This window comes from Kogia breviceps, chromosome 15, assembly GCF_026419965.1.
Source record: "Kogia breviceps isolate mKogBre1 chromosome 15, mKogBre1 haplotype 1, whole genome shotgun sequence".
NCBI lineage: Eukaryota > Metazoa > Chordata > Mammalia > Artiodactyla > Physeteridae > Kogia > Kogia breviceps.
In genome coordinates this window covers 77,430,498-77,456,895 of record NC_081324.1, presented here as the reverse complement: position 1 = coordinate 77,456,895, position 26,398 = coordinate 77,430,498, and the positions used below count along the sequence as shown (strand labels likewise).

The following is a 26,398-nucleotide window of genomic DNA, read 5'->3' as shown; positions in this document are numbered from 1 at the left end:
GACTTTGTGATTGAATCTAATTTTAAAACCTAGCTGTAGTTTCTACTAGGTGAGTGACCTTATTTAATTCTCATACTTGCTCTGAACACCAGTTTCCTTCTCTGTTAAATACTATATAGTTTCCAGGGTTATTATACATATTAGATCATGTACTTGACAGTGCTTAGTAAACAATAAAGCAATATACAAACAGTAGTGTAAGAAATTTAAAGCAGTGCTCAAAACTCCAGTTTCAGCACACAGTATTAAGTTATCTGGAAGGAATTACTCAGATACTGTGTGGGAGACAGAAATGGACAACACATAGCCTTTGGGTTTCTGGGGGTGTGGGGTGGGGAGGGGGAAGGGTTTGGCCGGGCCACATGGCTTGCGGAATCTTAGTTCCTCTAACAGGGATCGAATCCCTGCCCCTTGGAGTGGAAGCATGGAGTCCTAGCCACTGGACCACCAGGGCAGTCCCTAGCCTTTGTTTTTAAGAGCCTTGTAGTTGCTAAGATGGTGAAAAAATGTACTACGTCTGGCTCTAATATGGTAGAGCAGAGAATCTGGATGATCTCTTATGAAAGGATTTGCCATCAATCAGTTTTTATTAAAACTACTTTAGGGCTTCCCTGGTGGCGCAGTGGTTGAGAGTCCGCCTGCTGATGCAGGAGACACGGGTTCGTGGCCCGGTCCGGGAAGATCCCACATGCCGTGGAGTGGCTGGGCCCGTGAGCCATGGCCACTGAGCCTGCGCGTCCGGAGCCTGTGCTCTGCAACGGGAGAGGCCACAACAGTGAGAGGCCCACGTACCACAAAAATTAAAAAAAAAAAAAAAAAAAAAAACAAACTACTTTAAACTGAAAAAGCATAAAAATACTTGTACAGTTTTTTATAATAATATCATAGAGAAGATATATTTTTAAAAATCTAGATTTACCAGTATTTTGAAAAATGTTAATCATATTTCATATCAAAGTTTGGATTTGGATTTTTAACAGTTATACTACATAAGTTGGCATCAGTTTTTGTTTATGTTTGTTTTTGTTTTGCCTGGTACTTAGTGAAATTTGTGTTCATCTTAAAACTCAAGGCCTGCTGTGTGCATGATGCCTTGACCTTTGATCAGTTCGGAACTCTAAATCCATAATTCAAAAAAAAGAAGTTTGGGGACTTCCTTGGTGGTCCAGTGGTTAGGGCTCTGTGCTTCCACTTCAGGGGGCACGGGTTCGATCCCTGGTCTGGGAACTAAGATCCCACATTCCGTGTGGGGCAAAAAAAAAAAAGAGAGAGAGAGAGAGAAAACCTAAAAAATAAAGAAGTTGTTTTGTTATGGTGGGTTTCAAGTGTGTACTTTGTAACTATAGATGTTCAGATTTCTTCCCTTCTAACTCTGTGTGTCATTGTGCTAGGTCCTGGGTAAATAAATCTCTTGATGCCTCCTCATTCCCCAAAACAAACAAAAAAACCTAGATAACAGTGACTGATATATTTGTCATAAAATTAATTTGTCCAAGTTTATGCATCATAATAACGTTGAATTACAGCTTAGGACTCCTAATATTCCATCAGCGAGAATCCTGCTCAGCCTTGTCATTCTGCACTTGACTGATGTTGAGCATTGCCGTGTTTTCTTGGACATGGGACAAAGTGAGTTACTTTGTCCCTTAAAATGGCCAAGAGTCTCCTAGATTAGCATGGGTTCTCGGAGGGCCAAACAGTTCTGCCTCGTGTGGATAGGTACATCACCTTGTGTTTTCTGTTTGTGGAGATAATTATGAGAAGAAACATTCAATATGCATTTAACAGCATGGAGTACAGTTCTCATTTAATTCCATATAACGTCTAACTCACATTTTAGTTAAATCATTAAAAGCGACTGAAAACTGTTAACCCAACTTTAATCAGAAAAGATTCTGTGGCTTGCTTTCCCCATGCCCTCTCCTGTTTTTGTCATAAATAATTCCCTATGATACCATGGATTTATGATCTGTTTGGCTGTATTGTAGGGTGCTTGGGAGCAAAGGGCTATGTTATCTATTTCTGTTTGTTTCTTCACTTTGCCTAGTTTTATAATAGGCATTTGAAAATCCACTGTAAAATCAAAATGATTTATTTTGTACCATGAACCAAGTCAGAGAACTTTTAAGGTAAAAGGTAGCAATGAAAGATCAAATTTCTTGTCTCCGTTAATTTATCTCATTTGTATTATAACAGTACTTTTCTGGGGAACAAAAAAGTTTCTGTTCCTAAGAATGTAAGCGTTGGGGTTTGTTTTTTCTTTCTTTTTGTAAAAAATAGAGCTGAGACTAACCATTCAGCTCATATAGTGGTTGTTTTGCAGTGATAGCAAGAATATTAATTTGTGATATAAGGTTGGTTGTTTCTTTTTCACACGAGAGTGGAGGCCTTTCAGAGCACTTAAAATTGATTATTTCAATCAAGATGTTTTGCATCGTAGTTCTATCAAGAGTAAAACCCACAATATGTTTATGAACTCAAATAGATAAAAGTAGTTGAATCAGAATTTAATACTGGAAATTGACTTCAGTATTTGTCTTGTATGAGATGGAAGTCGTAAAATACTTATAACCAATAACTAGTATTATCAGCAATTATAGTAGACATAGTAGAAAATGGATTACAATACCAAGTACAGTTGGAAAAACTAAGTGGAGTTATTAGAGAGAAACCAGTGAATTTTTAATCGTCTGATATAAAATGTTGAGTCAACTTCTTTCAGTGTTTTAGTATTAGGCTTTCATAAGTAGTGTCAGGCATAAGGATGAACAGTTCCACACACAGATTTAAAATTTGACCTTCTTAAGAATTTCTTTCTCTTACCCAGGGCACTGCGTGCAGATGTTACACAGCCGTTTAGCTACATGAGCATAAAGCTCCCTCTACTGTTTTGTTCTGCCTTGAGACTTATTTACTGCATCGGGCTTTAAAAATTCAAACAACCCATGCACGTTTATATCTTTAATATTGTCATGTTTGAATCCTCCCGTGTAAGTTGTCTCCAGTACCTGTGGAGTAGGAATGCCTCTGGATGGGTATGCCATTGAGGGTATGTGAGTGTGAGTATTGATGTGATTGAAAGCTATACTGACACTAATTCGCTCATAGCTACAGATAGTGTTATTGTCAGGGCTAGCAGCAAACATGAAACATGGTCAGTTTCAACAATTAAATATTTATGTTAAATAAGCCAACAGTCTGTGCAGCAGGAGACCTTTTCAGAAAATTCTGACATTCCAAATTGTCTTTCTTTCCTAGGTGAGAGTGGAGGGACACAGAGTGCTGTCAGTCACCTAGGTTCCCAAGATGGGGGGATGATAACTATGCACAGTCCAAAGAGGTCGGGGAGGATTCCTCCAAAGCTCCACAATCATATGGTCCATCGAGTCTGGAAGGAATGCATCCTCAACAGAACGCAGTCCAAGTATGTATTTTTGCATTCTGTCTGGGTCGTGGTTTAGTAACCATGTCTTTTATTACTACATGAAGAGGATCAGTCACATTGTGCTGTTGTGTGACCAAACCCTGAGGGTTTTGAACTAACTGGATTGTTAGTTCATCTTTTTGAACATAATAGGGTAAAGTTCAAAACAAAGATGTTAAAATAATTTGACTATCCAGGAAAAATTTGAAGTTCCTGATCATCTCAAGATTGTCATGGTGTTCATCTGACATTTTTTAGCACAGCTGGCTCAGAGATTGACTCTGAGTGTCAGGACAGTAATTGTGGGTTTGGTTTTTCCCTGTATACCTACTAATTAATGTTTCCTGTTTACAAAGGGAAATGACCTTCTTTGCCATGTTTTCTATTATACATTAGCCTCATGCTTTAATTGACAATGCATTTCTGTACTGAACTGAAGACAGAGGGGTGTTTAGTAGCTGCTGTGCTTCTGTTTGTTGACTTGGGGAAATTCTTTTCTTCCCCTACCAACCTTCCCTTCCTTGCCCCACCTCCCTCCCATCCATCCCCTCTGACCTCCCTCCTTCCTTAACATATTTTTGGAAAAGAAGAGGAATTGATTCTAAGAAGAGATGGCTGGTGATTATTTTAATTGCATGAATGATAATGTTAAACAGTAGTCAGTAAATACTATTTCACTTGTCAAGATTTACATAAACATATTCAGCATATTTTCACATCTGTTTTGATATGACTGAGGTGTCCAACTTTTTGACTGATACAGGTAAACAAAAGAGTCATCATTCTCTGGAGCAGAATAAATATGGACATTCTTGTCAGTAATTCCTAAGAACTTGTTTAGAAGCCAATTAAGTGTTTCTTCAGTGACTGCTATTCAAAGCTTTATATACACAATTAAAACCTGTCCTTTGGACCTAGCTTTTAGCAAATTCCTACTATATATTTATTTCCCAAATAGTTGGCTCTAGAATAGGCTACTAAAGAAGATTTAGTAGAAAAAAGTCTAAAATAATTGCAGTGGGAAATCATATGTCAGGTTCTAGAATTTAAAAGGTATCTCTATTCACTTTAAAATGATCTTTTCCTTTAGAATTATTGGTACAGATATTTTCACTTACGTCTGCAATGCCTAGACAATTTCCATGTTAACATTTTCTTTTTCTTTTCCTTTTATTTACCATCTTTGATTTTTTTTTTTTTTTTTTTTTTTTTTTGTGGTATGCGGGCCTCTCACTGTTGTGGCCTCTCCCTTTGCGGAGCAGAGGCTCCGGACGCGCAGGCTCAGTGGCCATGGCTCACGGGCCCAGCCGCTCTGAGGCACGTGGGATCTTCCCGGACCGGGGCACGAACCCACGTCCCCTGCATCGGCAGGCGGATTCTCAATCACTGCGCCACCAGGGAAGCCCCCATCTTTGATTTTTATCACCACTAACCTTTCCACCAAGTCTAACAAATCAGAGCCCTTCTATCAGCAGCACCGAACAGGGAAGTGAGATGCCCAGAAAGGCAGGGGAGGGTGGAGAGCAAGCGAAGTCCTTGCAGAGCCATCAGTGAAACACTTTGCAGTATCAGCTGTAGCAAAATCAACAGTACAGAAATACTGCCCAGTGTTCTTATTTATGCAGTAGTAGACATCTGCTTTTTGCTACCAATTATTAGTGACATGCAGGAGATATATTTGATTCTTGTGTTTTAGTTCACATCACTTGTGTGGAGTGCTGCCCTTAAATGCTAGTAAGTATAGGTGTTTTAAAAGTGATTTAAACAGTCTATCTGAGGGTATATAATTCACAGATGCTGTGAAAAGATAATTTTTTAAAATCTAGGTTATTTCTGCAGAATTTAGGTGACTTTTTAAAAAACAACAGATAATAATGCCAGGTAGTGTTTTAATTGCTATGTGTACCACCCATGTTAAAATATATATTAAACTTAAATAAAAATATTTGGAATCCTGACTCTTCTCGTGCATGGCAGTAGTAGTTAGTTGCCTTTCCCACCCCCACAACCTCCCCCCTTGAGTTGCTCTCAATCGTCTATCAACAAGATACCATTACTGTGTAAAATGTATTCATGTCTTTCTAACATTTTCCCCCCAGAGGTATGGATATTATCTCCTGTTTACACAAGCCACATTTTTTTGACCTTTTTTAGGAGGAGCCAGATGTCAACTCCAACTCTTGAAGAAGAGCCTGCTAACAATCCTGCTACTTGGGATTTTGTGGATCCAACCCAAAGAGTCAGCTGTTCTTGCTCTAGGTAGGTAGGGGCCAAGGCAGAATAGTATGATAGAACATTTTTTGCTGGTTGTCTCCTGGCCTCTCAGACCACTTCTTCCACATCATTTTGCTTTATTTTGTTTTATTATTTATGTATTTATTTATTTTAAATTTTGTATTATTTTAAAATTATTTATTTATTTATTTGGCTACGCCAGGTCTTAGTTGTGGCATGCGGGATCTTCGTTGCGCCTCGCAGGGTCTTTAGTTGAGGCATGTGAACTCTTAGTTGCGGCATGTGGGATTAGTTCCCTGGCTAGGGATCGAACCCGGGCCCCCTGCATTGGGAGCGTGGAATCCTAACCACTGGACCACCAGGGAGGTCCCTGCTTTGTTTTGTTTTAAATCTTCTGCTTCCAGTGTTGGGAAAAAGCTTGGTGTTTTTCTTCTATGCAGATGCTACAGTTTTATTGTCGGGACTCAGAATGAGCCTTTTTAGACAACTGGCCCTGGTACCAAATTGCACCCACAGATTTCTTCAGGATAACTTCTTCAGAACTGAAAGCATCAGTTTGACAAGACAATCTCTTGCCATTTAACTGAGTTTATTTAATTACTCTTAATTATAAAGTTGAGATAAATATGAAGCAGATTGGCTTGAATTAATAGAATGTGGATTAAATAGACCTTTCATAGAAAGTTTTTGTTGGTGCTTGTGTTTTTTGGTGACTGAAGTAGGTATGTGGTAATAACACCTGCTGAAAGCTAAAATCATTGCTCATTCATTTAGATATTTGCATAGAAACCCAAATTATTATTTTGTTTTTTTAAAGAAGATGTTGGGGGTAGGAGTTTATTAATTTTATTTATTTATTTTTGCTGTGTTGGGTCTTCGTTTCTGTGAGAGGGCTTTCCCTAGTTGTGGCAAGCGGGGACCACTCCTCATCGCGGTGTGCGGGCCTCTCACTATCGTGGCCTCCCTTGTTGTGGAGCGCAGGCTCCAGACGCGCAGGCTCAGTAATTGTGGCTCACGGGCCTAGTTGCTCCGCGGCATGTGGGATCATCCCAGACCAGGGCTCGAACCCGTGTCCCCTGCATTAGCAGGCAGATTCTCAACCACTGTGCCACCAGGGAAGCCCCCAAATTATTTTCTGTAGAAAACTTTTGCACTCCTCATTTATGTTCCCTTGACTTATCACTCCTTGTGGTAATAGAGAATCTTATTGTCACAGATTTTCATGGAGGTTCTTAAATTTCTTAAGTGTATATCAGCTTTACCCCCCTCCCCCGCCAGCTCAGCTGACTGTAGGAGCATGTGGTGATGATTATTCTCTTAGTGAGCAACTTAGAGTATCTTTGCTTCCATTTGACATTGCTCAATATTTAGGTCAGTTGAGATAAGTGTACTTGGAAGATGGCCATTCATTTCTCTAGTTTAGATCACGGGGTTCTTAATGTGGCATATATGAATAGGCTTTGTGCTAGGGAGGTGGTCATGATGCCCGAGAATCTCTGCAAACACACACACACACATGTGCACATGTGTGTTTGTACACTTAGGCAGCAGTTTTGACAGATTCTTCCTGTTCCCCCTTCCCTATAAATTGATTCTCTTTTATCAAGCTCTGCCTTGGTAGTCAGCTTTTTGTTGAGATGCTGTAAGTACCTAATGAAACTCTTTGATTGATTTTTCAAGGAGGATGTTTTCAGTGATATTATTTGCTCATTAAGAGTCCTGTTTCTGAGCATGTAAGAATCTCTCTGGTCTCAGGATAGGTGTGGTATACCAGCTGAATACCTGGTTTACTTTCATCTCTAGGCCATTGTAAATTGTGTGACAAAACGTATTTTCCTATTAACAGTGACTTCTAAACAGCTTACAGCCAAGTTGTGGTCCACCTTTAGAAAGTACATAGGATAAAAATTTTAGTGTATTTAACTTCACTTGTGCCTTCATCTTATTTTTCCTGCTCTTTTCCTTAATCTAGATTTTTTCCACATTTTTTTTTTTTTTTTTTTTTTGTGAGGTACGCGGGCCTCTCACTGCTGCGGCCTCTCCCGTTGCGGAGCGCAGGCTCCAGACGCGCAGGCTCAGCGGCCACGGCTCACGGGCCCAGCCGCTCCGCGGCATGTGGGATCTTCCCGGACCGGGGCACGAACCCATGTCCCCTGCATCGGCAGGAGGATTCTCAACCACTGCGCCACCAGGGAAGCCCTTTTCCACTTTTTAAAAATAACTTTTTTACTGATTTCTATCACATTTTTACTTACTACCTTGCATTATTTTTACCTGAAGTGTAAATTTAAAAAATAACACTTTTTCTTTTGTCCTCCGGAGTTATTACTCTGTTTCCTCACCAAATTCTTATACCCTTCAGGTCTTATTTGTAGACATGCATTCTATTCCATTGACTTCTAAATGTTTATCTCTAGACCCGACTTCTTACATGTACTCTAGTCTTGTATTTTGGGGAGTGCTTTTAAGATAAACCCTTAATATCGATATACCTGTTTCCTCGCAAACCAGGTACCCGATTGCAGTCATTTTTGTCACAATTTTCCCCTTTGCAGCCTAGAAACTTTATCATTTATTTATTTTTCTTAATTTTCTAGATCAATTTTATCATTGCATTTCACAATGATTTCCTTTGAAACGTCTGTTATAGTCATTCTACTTTCCTTATTCTTTTAGTCACCATGTGTTTCTACACTATTTGTCCCTGCCTCTGATTTCCTTCCCATTAAGGCCAAACCACTCATATAGTTTGCCTTCTGAGCCCGATCTTCCTGCTGCCTGCTTCAGTGAGGTCCCTTACCTCTTCACAGATTTGCAGTGATGGTCTGTTACTTACTGGTGTATCCCTTATTCTAACCATTCCACAATGTAGTTGAGTTGTTAAATGCAATTGAAAAAAATGACTTTATAAGATTATCCACTTTGCAAAAAGTCCTTACTTTGAAGAGGCTACTATAAAATATCTATCAAAGGACTGGCGTGGTTAAATGCTCTTTGAGAAAATCCAAATCAGAAAGTTTTATGTGAAAGACTTTTAGAGCTTAGGTCTTAAAGTAAGCACCCTTAGAAGATATTGAGATAATTGAGATATTTTCAGATGAGACATTCATCTCTTACTGTGGAACTTTGCCCTGGAGATTTAAAGTCCAATTTTTGCCTTATTGACAGTAGCCTTATGCATAGACAACCTTCTTCAAAGTCAGGATTTTCTTTTTTTTAAAAGTGTAGCAAAGACTTTGGCAAGAGTGTTTTCAGATAATCTACTGCAGGATTACCGAACCCATTATGGAATGATCCACTCCTCACACTATGTAATGGCCTTATGGGGCAGGGTGGCCATCCTGCTGTCCCACTAAACTATCCCATTATGCCACACAAATCCGTTTTACTTCCCACTAAGGCATTGTTTAGTGCAATGCAACAGTAATTTAATGCCACCCTAGTGGCCTCAGAGAGTTACTGATACACCGGCAGGAGAGCTTATATTTTTTCTGGGAGTGATTTATATATTGGGAGGAACTGGCTGACCTGCTATATAACTTTTTTGCACAGATTAAACCTTAGGATCATCTAGTGGGCCCTTACTGAGCAATTTCTCGCACCCATGCTTGCCAAGAAGTGTGTTAGGATGTGAGCAGACTAGCTATTCCTGCTTAGATAGTACAGATGCATTTGTATGTGTGTGTTGTTTTAATATTCACTCACAACCTTCTTCTTCTGTCTCATTTTAACATGTTTCTATAAGATCCAAAGTTGTCTTTTATCCCTTCTTTCTTGGATAATAGTAGCATATAAGGTTCCTAGTATATTTATCCTATTAAATATTCTTATTTATTTATTTATTTTTTGCCTGCTTTGGGTCTTCGTTGCTGCATGCGAGCTTTCTCTAGTTGCGGCGAGTGGGGCCTACTCTTCGTTGTGGTGCGCGGGCTTCCCATTGCAGTGGCTTCTCTTGTTGCCGAGCGCAGGCTCTAGGGCGCGCGGGCTTCAGTAGTTGTGGCTCACGGGCTTAGTTGCTCCTTGGCAGGTGGGATCTTCCCAGACCAGAGATCGAACCCGCGTCTCCTGCACTGGCAGGCGGATTCTCAACCACTGCGCCACGAGGGAAGTTCCCCTATTAAATATTCTTAAAACTGACCCTTAGTTTCACACTTAGGGGGAAAGTTGCCTAGTTATCTTACTCCTGATTTACAACACTATAAGCTTTTATAAACCATTTTTTTTTCTTTGATAAGCCATTCTATATTGGAGTTAGTAGAGTGTTGTAAAATAGAAATTGGAAGCTTTTTTTTTTTGGTTCTTTTTTTGACAGATGATCTCATTACTGTTGGTTTTAAAATGCAATATGAATAGATTGTCTGAGGCCCTCACCAAATTTGAAAGATTAGGGGATTTTCAAATTAGTATTTTTGTAGAGGTTAGCAGCATATTAATTAATGTTTCTTAAGTTCATCTCTTATCTACTTAACTTGTATGTAATTGGTTCATCATTTTCTGTCAGGGTGTGTTGCAGTTTTTAGTCATTATCAGTATAGTTAACACCCAGAGTCCTTTAGATGTATTATTGCATATAACATGTGCTTAAAAAGACGTAACCTTGTTAGCGGCATCTCTTTTGTAATTAGAATGATGCAGTTATTTTTATCTGTGTATTTACTGACTTCATTTTAATTCTCATTTCAGGCATAAACTTTTAAAACGTTGTGCAGTAGGACCCAGTCGACCTCCCACAATATCACAACCAGGGTTCAGTGCAGGACCATCATCATCTTCATCTTTACCACCTCCTGCTTCTTCTAAGCACAAAACAACAGAAAGACAGGAAAAGGGAGACAAGTTGCAAAAGAGACCCTTGATACCATTTCACCATAGGCCCTCTGTGGCCGAAGAGTTATGCATGGAACAAGATCCACCAGGACAGAAGCTAGGCTTGGCAGGGATAGACTCCTCCTTAGAGGTGGCTAGCAGTAGGAAGTATGATAAGCAAATGGCTGTGCCTTCCAGAAATACAAGCAAGCAAATGAATCTGAATCCTATGGATTCACCTCATTCCCCTATTTCCCCTCTGCCGCCAACACTCAGCCCTCAGCCACGAGGTCAGGAAACAGAGAATTTGGACCCACCATCTGTCCCTGTGAATCCAGCCCTCTATGGAAATGGGCTAGAACTCCAGCAGTTGTCTACTCTGGATGACAGAACTGTCCTCGTAGGCCAAAGACTGCCTCTGATGGCAGAGGTCAGCGAGACCGCCTTATATTGTGGGATTAGGCCCTCGAACCCAGAGTCATCAGATAAGTGGTGGCATAGTTACCATCTCCCATCCATCGATGATGCTGAGTTCCAGCCTCCAGAGCTCCAGGCTGAGAGGTGTGATGCCAAAATGGAGGCAAACTCAGAGAGCACTGCATTGCAAAGGTAAGGCGACTCTCCACCCCATCCTCCTGGTCACCCATCAGAAGGCCAAGGCCGTAGTTCCCAAGAATCAGGGCCTTCAGATCCAAAATTGAAGAGGCCTTTCTTCACCATTCTGGACTCTGCATTTGGAAAATGTTTAAAAGTCAAATGCTTTATCCATCGTGAGGTTTAACACACATGTCATTATTTAAATGCTGGCATAAAAAGGTTTCATCATAGGATTAGCTATACTAGTATTGCTTTATTTTTGGCCTGCTGTTTGTTAATCCAAGAATATAGCTTTATGGGACCTTCCATATTGTGGTCAGTGCCCTCTTTGTATGTTGACACTTTTAAGGAAGGCTTTGCATGTATTCAGGTATGTATCACACATCTAGTAATAATACTTCAGAGTGCTTTTGAGCTACCCATTATTCTAAACAGTTTACACAGATTATCTCATTTAATTTTCACCACAACTGTATTGTTACCTAAATTTCATAGCTGAGAAAGAAACTACGGTCATGCAGTTAGTAAATGACACAGGTGGAATTTGAACCTGGACAGTCTGTTGTCAGAGCCCACCTATGCTTTTAAGTGGAATCCATGGAATCAGAGACAAAAATATATGTTCTTGATAAAAGCTACTAAGATTTATTTAATTGTGAATACAATCTCTAAAATATACTTGTAGGTGAATTTTTAGGTGTTTTTTTTTTTAAAGTTTAGTTTAAGCTTTGCAAATGCTCTAAATCATTAAATGTTGCTTTAAAAAAAATCTCATCTTTTTATGTTTCTTGCTTAAATTGTCATTTGTTTTCTCTTTCAGACTCTTAGCACAACCTAACAAACGGTTTAAAATTTGGCAAGACAAGCAGCCCCAGATGCAGCCACTCCACTTCCTTGACCCATTGCCTCTATCACAACAACCTGGAGACAGTTTGGGAGAAGTCAATGACCCGTACACCTTTGAGGACGGTGACATAAAATACATCTTCACAGCGAACAAAAAATGCAAACAAGGGACAGAGAAAGATTCCCTGAAAAAGAATAAGGTACCATTTAACATAGAGAGAGTCCAGCCTGGTGTGGGTTTCAGTCTATGTCAGTACAGCACATGTGGGAAGACTTTGGAGGCAGAATGTTTGAGATAGTCTTGCCTGATTGCTCTGTCCCCATATTCATGCTCTTGGTACTATTGTATCGAACAGCGTATTGTTCCTTTTTATGTCATGGCTCACCTTTGTTCAAAAGTCAGCCGAACATAAATGAAGCCTCATATTTTCCAGGCTATAGCTTGTACAGTGCATGTTTCCTCTCATATGCTAATTCCTGTTGGCCTATGCTCCCTGCTTATTTCTTTTTAATTATTATTCCAAAATACCCAAAATGTAAGAAAAAATCTTGGTAACAATATCTATTGTTTATTGAGCGCTCACTGTGTTTACTGTGCTAATAAGCGCTTTACCTCTATGTCTCTCTGAATTAATACCAACACCACTCCAAGACTGTGTCAGTATAATTTTACTGGTTCCTTTGTCATAAAAATGAGTGCTGTGGGTGTCTGCTGTCTTTAGCCTTAAGTTTTAAAACATTCTAAAATACTGGGCCATTTAAAGAGGTATTCTTAAGAATAGAGGAAGTAAGACAAAAGAGACCAGTATAGTTCAGAAGAATACTTCTTAGAGTCCTTTACAGAGATCTATCTAGATCCAAAAAGCTTGAACCGTAATTCAGCATCCAAAATATTATATTAAAGGCAGCTTTTAACACCATGGCAGGTCTGTAATCAAATGCCACCAGTACCATTGAGGCATAAAACCCTGACTGACTCAGATTGAGGGGAAAGCGTGGGAGATTTTGGTTCGGTTTAAATTCAGGGAAAAGGACACATCTTTTATTTCCTTTGGTTGCATAGACCATGGTTTATCATACTTGTGCTCATAACAAGTTCCATTCTACCCTCTAATTCTTTGTGTTCTCCCTCATATTCCACACTTTGGGTTGGTGTTCATGTGTTTTGTTTGGCTGAATTTATTATACAGTCAGAGGATGGATTTGGTACCAAGGATGTCACTACACCAGGTCATTCCACGCCGGTGCCTGAAGGGAAAAATGCCATGTCCCTTTTCAGTTCTACTAAAACAGGTGTGTACAATGATTATTTGCCTCACTTGGATTGTTGCTAAAATAAAATGCGAGGGAGATGCTTCTCTATTTAAAATTATATCCTTATTTGTAATAGCAATAATTTGATCTCATCTTTAATATATTTTTCAGTTTGTTTTTCAGTTCCTTTCAAAACTGATAAACGTATTTGGCAGTAATTGTCTCTAAATTTAACCGAAAACATAGGGAAACAGTTCACAGGCAGGGCTTGCCCATTGTCCTCTCTTCACTCCTTCTTCCTTGATGAAGTTGCTCATTCTGTGCCTTTTGCCTCCTTTCCCACAGATGTTCGGCAGGATAGTGCTGCTGGCAGGGCTGGCTCCAGTAGCCTTACACAAGTGACAGATTTGGCACCTTCCCTTCATGACTTAGACAATATCTTTGATAATTCTGATGACGACGAACTTGGGGTGAGTCTGCTGTGGCTACACAAACAAAAATTCACTTAAGTGCATGGACTTATATCAGTGTTTCAATATTTCTTTATAGTTTGTTCTACTGGATTGGGGGCTCTTATTTCAGGTTCTGAAAGTTCTTCAAAAATGTTTGTATACCTTGAAAGGATTCTAAAAGTTATTAGTGTAGTCTGTAATACCCCTTGGGTTTTGTTTGTTGATGGCTTTTTTTTTTCCATTAGTGTTATTCCTGTTATAAGTATTAAAATCTTAACACGTTTAAAAAAAAAATCCTTCTCAGTATCATGAGACCAACAGGAATGTATCATGTAGTCCCTTTAGCTCAGATTTTAAATATAATGCCCATATAACTTTTTATTCATCTAATAAGTCATTAGGTTAGTCAACATTTTGAGAGAGATTACAAGTATGATCTATACTTTTTAGGATTATAGCATCTTAAGTTGGGAAATAGAATTTATACACACAGATGTTAAATAATACAAGGTGTCATATGATTAAAGTGACAGATAAGAATTTATAATTCTCTGGTGAGTAACTGAGCTAAGTCAGGAAATTTGTGTCCTCGTCCTCCTAACCAACGCTGTACCTTTGTGCAAATAAAAGTGCCTGGTATCTCTGGGGGACCTAGAGATGAGTAAGATAGGCCCCTCTTCAAGGAGGTCAGTTTATTAGTTTATTTTTCTTTCATTTATGTATTTACTTTCCCATCTATCCAGTTTACATGTATTCGTTAATCATTTAATGATGAGTTCCTTTGTGGCAGGTACTCTAGGTTTACAGATACAATTAAATTACTACTCTTATACTTGAGGTACTCACAGACTTCAGGAGAAATAGCATATAAATAAAGTTAAAAATATACTGAGTCCTGTGAGGGCAGTAATTGACCTGAATCTAAAGATGCTGCATGTTCAAGTACAACATGACAGGCAAGCAGTGTCTAAGTAAAGACTTGAAGGTTAAATCAAGAAGGAATCAGATTTCTACAGCCCCTTCTCACTTTAAAATAAAATGTATCCGATTAACAGATATTGTACACCATTACTATTCTAAGTACTTAGAAGATGAGGAGATAATAATGACCTCAAAGAATGAAATTGACTTGAAATGTGGAAAGACTAGGTTAGGGGGAGGCAGGGGAGGAATGTTACTTTGAGCCTGGAAGGAGACTTGGTTAAGCTACAAGAATGAACTTGCTGGGCTTTGGGGGACAGTGTGCACATGGATCTGTTTTCTGAATGGAAGGTAAAGATTGGTGGGGCTGGGAAGGTTTGTGGCCACTCTTAAGGCTTTAGACTTCAAACTGTACTGGTAATGTGCTCCTCTGGAGGCTGCTGAGTGTGGAACTGACCTGGTAGAAGTGAGTGTCATTTTCCATCAGTCCGATACACAGAAAGCAGGAGTACTATTTGGTAACTTGTTGGATTGAAACATGGGGACCGAAAATTGGGCAGTGGAAATTGGGCAGTGGCTGCATGAAGGGAAAGAACATGGCAATGTGAAAAACTTTAGTAGAAGAAATGGCACGTTTCCTTATTCTGTGACCCAGGCATTGGAGATCCTTTTTGAACTTGACTGTCTCCATTAAGCCATGCATTATCTAGGATTGGTTTTAACGAGGGCTAGTTCAGATGCTTTAGTGTGGTGACGGTGGGAAGAAAGTTTGAAAAGTAAAGGAGTCAAAAAGAAGTAGAAAGGGAGATGTAAGGAAGGAAAATAAACAAACCGTGGAGTAGCCTGGTTTCTGTCCACAGCCACCATCCCTAGTGATTGCTGTGCTCTGAGCCATTGTCCTTACTCTCTGTATAAATTATGAATTACTATTGGACTAAATGAATAAATGTTTACTCTGTTGTTTGAGTATATTGTTAATAATGTTAATATGCAAAGGAGATTGGACATTGTTTATCTAATTTTCATTTCTCTGAAATGACTGTTTCTACTTTGAGTTCTAGCCTGATATTTAATCAAGGGAACAGTTTACCTTAGAATCATTTTACTAATTAATCTTATTAGTAACTGGAATTGGGAGACTGTTGTCCAAGTTTTCATCTCATAGGGTTTAAAGTTAGTTTTATGTTTCAACTCTATGATATTGAATAAGTGTACATAAATAAAAGGCTTTCTACTTGTGAGAATCTTTTTGCTTTATTTTATCTTGCCATCACTTCATTTGAGTTCTTAAAGATAATCTTGCCTACTAAGGGGCTTAATTTGTTTTGAATAACAAATCAGAGAAAAACCTCTGTGCATTTCAGTAATTTTGTGAGATAAGGTTATTTTTCATGAAGATGAACAGTAACTGTAGAAATAAGAATAGGAGATATGTATTTTTTTGTGGTGAAAAATAAAAGAGTAATAGTTTGGGAGGGCTTGAGGTCCTCCCTTTTAGCTGCCTGCTTCCAAACAGAAGGAAAACCAGACTGATAACCAGTCACTACTCCGAGGCACCACCCTAATGTGATTATTGTGTCCCTGAAACTGCATCTCTAATGACCCGGGAGGGGAGATTTGCTGAAGGTCTGCAAGCTCTGCTTTGATGGCACAGTCTGCCCTCACCAGATCCATGACAAGAAGACTCAGTCAGTCTGTTTCTCATACTTGATTAGCTTGTAACCATCTCTTCTTTGTCACTGTCTGCCGGTATTTCTAGAAGTTGACCTGATGAATGCTATGTAAGGAAGCATCTTTCCTTTATTTTAAAATATGAATAGGCATACACTCTAAGGAATAGTGGACTGTCACCCTACTTACATACAAATGTGTTGCTCCGCTTTAATAATAATAATCTGTTCATAGGCTGTGTCACCTGCACTACGCTCATCAAAAATGCCTACAGTTGGGACAGAAGACCGACCTCTTGGGAAGGATGGAAGAGCTGCTGTTCCTTACCCACCAAGTAAGAAAAGGAAACTGAGCTTCGGCTCACTGCTTATCATTTACATATTATGTTTTCATACTCAGTGGTGCCTTGTCTGAGATTCCCGCCCCCCATTTTAACAGAATACTGGCAGTGAATTAAAACTTGTATAAATTGGTGTTCCTAAGGTGGCAGGCAGCTAAGAGACTCATTTAAATTTGAATTCCTTTTCCTTTTGTTTTCAAATTAACTTCTGTGGTTTAAAATGTGGAAAAACATGTTATAGGTTTGTTTTTGTAATAGCCCTTTCCTAGTAGGATAAATGCTGCATAGTGGTTTTCAGAGCGATATTCCACTGCAAGAGCTTGTGTAAAATGTTTCAGTTTTCATAAATCTAATTCACACAAGGATAATGAATGTTTGTTTTCTGTGGTCCTTTTTCCAACATACTGAAGTTTTTGTGTTTCCTTAAGAGATCAACTAGTTTTATTATGTATGTGGACAAAAAGAGAAAGTTCCTTTTCTCTACTTACTCTTTACCCTAAGAAACAGTCTACAAGAGAAAAGAAAGTCAGGATAGCTTATATGGATACTCTGAAGCTGAAACACAATTCCATTGCAAATCATTCTTTAATATCTTCTCATTAATTCAGCTGGTAATGAGAACAAATTGAGGGGAAAAACCACCATGTCATAGGGATGAGTCAAAAAGTTTTATGAACCTATAAATGTAGCGCTGATTTACTCAAATGTGGAAGTGTGAAGTGTACAGAGATTGGATTTTGACAGCTTTAGTGGATCCATAGCTTTTTAAGATATGCAAAGCTTTCTCAAGCATGACATGTATGAAAATGAATAATGATAGCCAGCCAGTTGCTGTAGTTTTTTTTAATTAAACATTTTTCTTTTTTTATTACTTTGCACTGCAGAATTTTACAAACATGAAACTCACAGATTAAAAGAAACATGATTAAAGTAGACTCATCTGGAGTGGGGCAGATGAATGAAATTTTCCCTTGTATTTAACCAGTTACTCCTGCTTTTTTTGACATTAAGTGATATGTAGCGATGTTAAATGTTAAAATGTCTGATAATTTGTCCAAGATTATTGACTCACAAACCATCCTGCTAGTAAGTGTCATTACCCAGTAAAGTATATGGTGTACTCTCTCTTCTTTCTCTCATTTTTATTCCAAAAGGAATTGTTTCAAAAAGAAGCTACTCAGAATTTTATGATAAAGTACAGGTTATAAAAATTAATGAATTTGAAATACAGCAAAAATATTGGCATGAGGAAAATACAGATAAACCAAGGTCAGGAGGGTCTTATTACTGTGTCAAAGTGTGTGTGTATAAGTGCGGGTGGGGGACATATACATAGTATTTCCTCCCAAGACATGGCATTGAAAAGAGCATGGCAAGAAACTGTCATCTCTGCAGTAGCTTACTGTACATGGAAGTGGAGAGACATATAATATGTAATGTCTAGAATAACACCATCCAACAGAAGTGCAAGGTAAGCCACAAAGGAGGGCCACATAAGTAATTTTAAATTTTCTAATAGTTACATTAAAAAGTAAAAAGAATCATGTGAAATTAATTTTAATAATATATTTTAACTCAGTGTATCCAAAACATTGTCATTTTTATATGTAGTCAGCATAAAAATATTAACATGTTTTACATTCCATTTTTGTACTAACTGTTTGGAATCTGGAGTATATTTTATACATGCAGCTCATCTCAGGTTGGATGGGGCCCATTTTGAATGCTCCGTAGCCATGTGGCTAGTGGATACTGTGTTGAACAGCATAGGTCCATAATTATTCATTTGTGTATATAATAATGAAAGAAAGCGACACACAGTGTCAGTGAGGTTTAGTTTAGTATCAAGTTTGTGTTAAGATAGTATTGTGTTACATTAATTAAAACAGAAGTGTTTTTCTTAGGTTTTATTGTTAACCAGTCGCTTATGAATTTTTCTCTTCGAAAGCATGTCAATTTTGAAGGATGGGTCTTTGAGGAGGCAAAATGAAAGAGTTGGACATTTTATTCTACAAGAACACTTACTATTTGTGAGGGACTCTGCTAGGTGCTCTGGGCTGGGAAGAATACTGAGAAATTAGTGATGATGCTTTTGTTGGAGGGCTTCAGTCTTGTGCATAAATACTTGATGTTCAGAATAGGAGATGGTTGGTGTCCTTAAATGGTGAGCTCCTGCTGAAGTGCAGTGGATCTTGAGGATAGGTGGGTATAAGTAAGTGGAGCATTGGGAAAGACATGTCAACTCCAGTCCATCCTGGTAGCTGTTCCCCACACTCACTTTAGTCATTTTATGGGAAGAAAATTGAACAGGCAAGCCATGTATTCCTACTTTGGAGGACCAGAATGTTTCTCTGGGTTTCTGTTTTCTTTCTGCCTTACCCACTTTGAGTCCAGTTCCCTGTTTTTCATCTCAGAACTTCTTTAGGGTGATTTCTTTTCAGAAATTCATTCCGTGTGACTGAACAGCATTTCCATCTTTTTCTAATCAAACCAAAATTGGGAGGAAGGACTAATTATTGCTGACTCTCATCACTTTATGAGTGTTTAGATGTACCTGGCAAAGTGTTCACTTCAGTGCATACTTTATCTCATTTAATGTGCAAAAAAAAAATGAGGGAAATATTATTCTCATTTTGTAGATGAGGAAATTGAAGCTAGAGAGAGGTTAAGAGTCTTCCTGAAGAATATCTGATAATAAGAATAGTGAAGACCACTTTTTAACGTGAATCTCTGGCAGGTGGAATCTCATTTCATCCATGCTTTTTGTGTATGTTCTCTTTTACATTTGACAAAAATTATCAAGGTGGCTGATGCTTTGAAAACTGAGATACATAACTGTGTTAGGTAACATCAAAGAAGTTGAGTAGCCCTGAATGGAAAATGCCTTTATTACATTTCTCAGGGAAGATTTAAAAACAAATTTAATAAAATAATTTGAGGATAAAATTTTGTACCGCGGCCCAAATACTTAATAAATTAAGGAAAGGCTGTGTTTAAGTTCACTGTCATTTTAACTCAAAGTGAATTTATATAGTTTCATATTTTCCAAATACTTTGTTAATTAAGATTTGTCATGTTAATATGAGTTTGAAGATTTTATGAAGCAGACTTGTGGTTTAAAATACTCTACTTACAAATTAATTTTATATTAAAATTGACTCTTTGGCTTGGGAAAAGGTATAGAGACTAAAAGTTAAAGATGATGAATGTATTTCAACTTTATATTATGAAGGTACTTCAACTTTTTATTAAAGTCTTTAGCCTTGTTTTAAAAAAAATGTGTTGATCTGGTTGGTGCTACATCTGAAGAGCTGTTTTTCAGCCACAGAACTTATCAATTATATAGTCTGTCCAATGGTTCTATGATAGTTTCTGGCTTGGCTTGTATCCCTAATTCTGTGAATTGTTATATGTTCTTAAGGGTAAAACACTGTCACAGCAAGGTGACTTGAAGATCAGCTTGGGGGTTGTAGGTTTTCTTCTTCTTTTCTGTCTTTTAAAAGTTTTTTTTTCCTTAGCAGCAGCAGGTACCATTTTGTCTAATGAAATCTCATACAGAATTGTATTGTAGAAAATAAATAGAAGTGCATCTTCTCTGAATGGAAGTGAAAGTTTAGATCTGAAACCCTGCCTGTTGGCCTTGTTCTCCCCTTGTTGGCCCCTGAGGCCAAGAGAGGGTAAATTATTCAGGATTATATAATTGTTTAACTAGGAAACATGGTAAAAATCGTCTAATGCAGAGGTTCTCACCTTTTTTTCTGCTCCATATCGTGGAGGCTTTCCCTTCCCCCCATAAACAAAGGAAAGAAAGCAAGCCTAATGAGAATCACACATCTAGTCAAGCCTTCCCTTTTACATGATGGAACTGAGGCCCTGAGGGAGGAAGTGACCAGACCACAGCAGCGCTGTGCCGGGAGCACGTGGGTTGGGGAACCCAGCCCACTGCTGCTTCTCTGTACAGCGCTACCTTAGACTCTCTAGCTCAGGTCAGAGCATGGTACAGCTATACTTTATTTATTTCTGATTCAGAGCTGTAAGTCATATTAAGATCTGTTCAGTGGTTACTGTTTACCTGTTTAAATATTGAAGTTGCTAGAAAGAGCAATGTGATTGGAAATTGGGACACCAGATATGATTCCAAATCACTGATTTGAACTTTTGGCTCCAAATGTGTAAATAAATTTGCTGTACGGGACACCCCCTAGTGGCCAAATTTCACAACCGCATTTCATTGCGTACACTCCTACTTAAGAATCAGTCCCTTAATGAGACACTATTAGTGATGATGATTAACCTCATGTATATAACAATGATTTTTGTTTTAAAGGTTGAGAATCACTGATCTAAGTATTTCTTAAAATATACTTTTTTCCCCAGCTGATTTTCAAGAAATTGTCTTTTGGTTCTAGATAGGATTATTAACCCTGACTATGAAGTTTCATCTGCTTAGATTTTTCAGGGAATCAATTGTTGGAAGAAAAAATGTATGTTATGTAGACTTTGTTCACATAATTAATGTGAAGCCAAATCATAAAGCATCAAGAGTATAGTGATAAAGTTGCAGCAAAGGATAATTTTCTGCTGATGGCCTTCTTCTTAGATACTTCCATTATTAATAGTCTATTATGTAACTGATATGACCATTCAATCAGCATTATTTCTGATGCCAACTAGAGGGCCTGACTATGAACTAGGTTGTTGTCTTTTCTTTAGAAGTCAGGCCTGTTACAAAGTTTTGTTTTCTTTCTTTTTTTAAAAAAATAAATTTATTTATTTTATTTATTTATTTTTTGGCTGTGTTGGGTCTTCATTGCTGCACGTGGGCTTTCTCTAGTTGTGGCGAGCGGGGGCTACTCTTCATTGCAGCACGCGGGCTTCTCTTGTTGCGGAGCATGGAGTCTAGGCACGCAGGCTTCAGTAGTTGTGGCGCACGGGCTCAGTAGTTGTGGCTCGTGGGCTCTAGAGCACAGGCTCAGTAGTTGTGGCGCACAGGCTTAGCTGCTCTGCAGCATGTGGGATCTTCCCGGACCAGGGCTCAAACCCGTGTCCCCTGCGTTGGCAGGCAGGTTCTTAACCACTGTGCCACCGGGGAAGCCCTTTTCTTATTTTTTATCTTTATTTTTTTTAGCAGTTGCAGACCTGCAAAGGATGTTCCCCACTCCTCCTTCTTTGGAACAGCACCCTGCATTTTCTCCTGTGATGAATTATAAAGATGGAATCAGTTCAGAGACAGTGACAGCGTTAGGCATGATGGAGAGCCCGATGGTCAGTGTGGTTTCAACACAGCTTACTGAATTCAAAATGGAAGTGGAAGACGGGTTAGGAAGTCCCAAGCCAGAGGAAATAAAGGTAATTGCCAGTATATTAGTTATACAAAGACAGGGTGGTTTGAAAGCAGATTTTTATACAACTTCTTTAAAATAGTATTGTCTGTGTGCCGTGTATACATAAGTTCCTAAGAGTTCTCTGAATTAGGTCATGAGGTAATTATAGTGTCTTTTGATTAATTTAAAATTTTGGCTTTAGCAGTTTTCTGTTGATCAGATAAAAGAGAAGTATTAAATTACAGTGATTTTTGTTGCTATTATGGTGTGTCCTAAAGTTGTTTGCCAGCATTATCACCAGCCCCACTTTGTTGTCACAGGACTTTTCATATGTGCACAAAGTTCCAACCTTTCAACCTTTTGTGGGATCCTCCATGTTTGCTCCACTGAAGATGTTGCCGAGCCAATGCCTGCTACCTCTGAAGATTCCTGATGCCTGTCTGTTTCGGCCTTCGTGGGCAATCCCTCCTAAAATTGAACAACTGCCCATGCCACCTGCAGCCACTTTCATTAGAGATGGCTACAAGTATGTGCTGGGATTGTGTCGAATTATCTGCTCTATTTAATATGATTTTTTTTTAACATCTTTACTGGAGTATTAATTGCTTTACAATGGTGTGTTAGTTTCTGCTTTATAACAAAGTGAATCAGCTATACGTATGCATATATCCCCATATCTCCTCCCTCTTGCGTCTCCCTCCCATCCTCCCTATCCCACCCCTCTAGGTGGTCATGAAGCACCGAGCTGATCTCCCTGTGCTATGCGGCTGCTTCCCACTAGGTATCTGTTTTACATTTGGTAGTGTATATATGTCCATGCCTCTCTGTCACTTCGTCCCAGCTTACCCCTCCCCCTCCCCATGTCCTCAAGTCCATTCTCTACGTCTGTGTCTTTATTCCTGTCCTGCCCCAAGTTCTTCAGAACCTTTTTTTTTTTTTAATTCCATATATATGTGTTAGCATACAGCATTTGTTTTTCTCTTTCTGACTTCCTTCACTCTGTATGACAGACTCCAGGTCCATCCACCTCACTGCAAATAACTCAATTTCGTTTCTTTTTATGCCTGAGTAATATTCCATTGTATATATGTGCCACATCTTCTTTTTTGTTTGTTTTTTTGTTTTGTTTTAATAGTTCTGTAGTGATCTCCTTTTAAAAAATTACTTATTTATTTATTTATTTTTAACATCTTACCCTTGCGCAGGGGCCATGCTAATCTTCTCTGTACCATTCCAATTTTAGTATATGTGCTGCTGAAGCGAGCACTGTGCCACATCTTCTTTATCCATTCAGCTCTCGATGGACACTTAGGTTGCTTCCTGATTTTTATCTTAACTAAATATTTACTTTAAATGATGACAGCATTTCATTTGAAACTTTCCTTTATTGGCCATTCATGTTTTTGTGCATATTATTTGCTGTTGAAAATATATGTTGAAAATTTTCTAAACTAAATTTCAGATACATGGAAAAATTAAGGTTATTTGTATAGAGAACCATGATGTTCGTGGTCATTCAGTGTCAAATCAGTGTCTATCACAGAATCAAGCGTTAGTTGGAGTGGGTAATATTTTTAGGGTGATGGTGGTAAGTACTTTGTTTTACATAATTTGATGATTTCAAATGTGTTTACTTAAGGCACTTTAAAATGAAGTATTCACACGATAATTTCTCTGTTACTGACCCCATGTCATGTAAGAAAGCAGCAACAGAATGGTGCTATGATACGGGGGAAGGAAAAGGAAGTGTTTACTGTAGCTTGGACATGTTTCATACTGTCACCAAAAAAGTTCTTACTGCAACAGTGTAGAATCAGTTTCCCCTTTGAGTGATAATTTCTTAATCAAATAATTTAAATTCCATAAAATAAAAGGCCACAAACTCAAATTTCTATCAGGACCAGGTAAGCAACATGTGGATGAAATGGACTGGGCAGAGCGGAAGAGTTGGCACTGCTGATGCGCGGAGGTGTTGCGAGGGGCAGTGGGAGCTGGCGGGGTCGGAGATGAACTGCTGAGAGTGCCCCCCCCCCCCCCCCCCCCTTTAAAGGGACTGTGTGTTTTGTTCTGTTCTGTTCTGTTTTTGCTATTCAAGTACAGGGAATTGGAGACCTGGAATTAAATGTAGGAATGTATTTCCTTGTAAAAAATGTTGACAGTTGCGAATTCCCTGGTGGTCCAGTGGTTAGGACTCAGTGCTTTCACTGCCTAGGGCACAGGTTCAATCCCTGGTCGGGAAACTAAGATCCTGCAAGCCGCGCGGCAAGGCACACCCCCCACCCCGGCCAAAAAAAGTGTTGACAGTTAATCCAGAGTTACATTCTAGGAGCTAAGAAAAATTTATGATCCAGGTCCAGTCTGTGGGCTACTTCTTTGTGACCTCATATAAAAATCATCTTGATGAAATCAAGTTTAATTTTATAAACAGGCTTTATGCTTGTGTATATAAAGTCTGTATGGGAATGAAAAAGTGTGGCAGAGACGTGGTTTAAAAGAACCATAGGGCTTCCCTGGTGGCGCAGTGGTTGAGAAGCCCGCCTGCCGATGCAGGGGACACGGGTTTGTGCCCCGGTCCGGGAAGATCCCACATGCCGCGGAGCAGCTGGGCCCGCGAGCCATGGCCGCTTGGCCTGTGCATCCGGAGCCTGTGCTCTGCAACGGAAGAGGCCACAGCAGTGAGAGGCCCGCATACCACAAAAGGAAAAAAAAAAAAAAAAAAAAAAAGAAAGAAACATAGACTTGGGGAAGTACAGCTATAGAGTCGTAGGGCTCAGATTCCTGCCTTTTTTGTTTAGTCTCTGTATGGCCTTAAATGACCATTTTACTGGCTCTTCCCTTCTTTAAAATGGGGTTATCTTGCCCTACTTCCCACATAAGATTTTTTTCTGAGAACTCTGAGTACTTCCACAACCACCATCAGTGGGAAAGCATGTGTTCAAAAGCACCCTGGATGGGAGGGCCTGGCTAGTTCTCTGCTGCTGTTCTCCAGTTGTGCCCTCGCTTATTTAATCTGAGACTGGTCCAGCACAGCTAGAGTGACGAGCACACCAGGAGTTAGCAGGCCATTCGCAAGTAGTGCAATAGCTTCCGAACCCATTCCACAGCTTAATCTCTTACACACACAAGCTTCTCAAACAGTGACATGCAACCCTTTGCTGTATGATGGTTTCAATAACAAACAATTTAGATCATTGTTTAGATCTATCAAATCTGTCATTTGCCACCCCATAGATTCTTGGTATTCTAAACTGGTGCTGTTAATAGAACTGTCTCTGATGAAATAAGTGTTTGTATCTGCACCTTCCAGTGCAGCATCCACTACCCTGATGTTGTAGCTGTGCACCATTTGAACTGTGGCTAGTTGAGATCAAGACTGACTTTTTATTTTTATTTAAGTTGATTTAAATTCATCACATGGGGGTAGTGACTACCTTACGTACTGGACAGGACAGTGGTAGCCTATGGGAAATCCTCCTGCTGTGGTCTCCATCGCCCTGGACCTCCGCTTTATCACAGAGCACACCAGCACTCACTTGATGCCTGCCATACTTGCTATGAGCTAACTTTTCTTCCTCTTTTTCACTGTTGCATATGCAGCATCTAGCATAGGGTTGGTACTCAGTTCATTTTTATTGAATGGGAAAAGTCAGGTTACTGTACAAGATAAACCATTTTTACTGCCTCGGGAGGAATTTAATTATTTAGGTTTTCAGTTAATCGTCATAATTCCTTTTGTGATCTGAACTGCATAATAATTTGGGGGTTTTGTTGAACAGAAAAATTTGAAAGGAGTCCAATTAGAGTAAAGATCATTATTACACACTTATTATTTTGGTCTCTGGGATAGCAATGATTGCTGATCAAGGTTTCTGGGTCATTTGTTATCTGCACTCAAAGATACCACTGTGCCTCAGATTTAACATTTCGTTGCAGTGACTGATTTGGATTTTCACGCTGCTAAGTTAGGCATAGCTGATTAAAAATCATAAGAAAATGATTTGAAGAGCCATTACTTTATGACATTCTTCTTTCAAATTATAAGTGAATGAATACGTACTTTATTGGAGGAACATTAGTTTAAGCACAGTATTAACAGATTTCAGAAGAATTTTAAGTATTTAAAAAATCTGTTTCTTTTGATACCTACTAACTGGAAAGAATAATCCTGCACTGTTATACATGTACATCTAAGAATATATATCAAGAAAATTTTATTACAATAATAAAATAGCAGAACATTGCAGACACTGTTTTGTTTTCCATGTGGCTATTCCAAAAAGAAGTCGCTGTGTATGAGAAAATAGGTAGCACAGTGTGATCAATCTCTGGGAACTAAAAATAATCGTGCTATATAATGCATGACATATTGAAAAACAAAAAAATGAATGAATTGCCTACCACTCTACAGAAATCTGTTAGAAGTTTGGAAACTGTGATGCAATATATATACTTCTGGGCAGCTACCTAACTAATACTAAGTCCTTTTAGCAGCATGTGTAGTATTTGTATTAATTGTAATATAGTACTG

At 38.8% G+C, this 26,398-nt stretch overlaps 1 protein-coding gene and 1 non-coding gene across 5 annotated transcripts in view; one reads left to right on the top strand and one right to left on the bottom strand.

Moving 5' to 3' along the window:
* The window catches only part of MED13L (mediator complex subunit 13L), a 628,245-nt gene that overhangs the window by 570,440 nt on the left and 31,407 nt on the right, over positions 1 to 26,398 (top strand). For 3 of the 4 annotated variants that reach the window (XM_067015324.1, XM_059040338.2, XM_059040337.2), the window contains 9 exons: positions 3,259 to 3,424; positions 5,579 to 5,683; positions 10,343 to 11,074; positions 11,883 to 12,108; positions 13,099 to 13,201; positions 13,508 to 13,632; positions 16,441 to 16,540; positions 21,675 to 21,895; positions 22,191 to 22,396. In XM_067015324.1, coding sequence (XP_066871425.1) covers positions 3,259 to 3,424; positions 5,579 to 5,683; positions 10,343 to 11,074; positions 11,883 to 12,108; positions 13,099 to 13,201; positions 13,508 to 13,632; positions 16,441 to 16,540; positions 21,675 to 21,895; positions 22,191 to 22,396 — 1,984 coding nt within the window. The remainder of the gene's footprint in view (positions 1 to 3,258; positions 3,425 to 5,578; positions 5,684 to 10,342; positions 11,075 to 11,882; positions 12,109 to 13,098; positions 13,202 to 13,507; positions 13,633 to 16,440; positions 16,541 to 21,674; positions 21,896 to 22,190; positions 22,397 to 26,398) is intronic. The other variant, XM_059040339.2, reaches the window with a different exon arrangement.
* LOC131742990 (U6 spliceosomal RNA) lies at positions 23,027 to 23,137 on the bottom strand. The gene has a single exon (XR_009331648.1). It is a non-coding gene; the product is annotated as a U6 spliceosomal RNA (small nuclear RNA).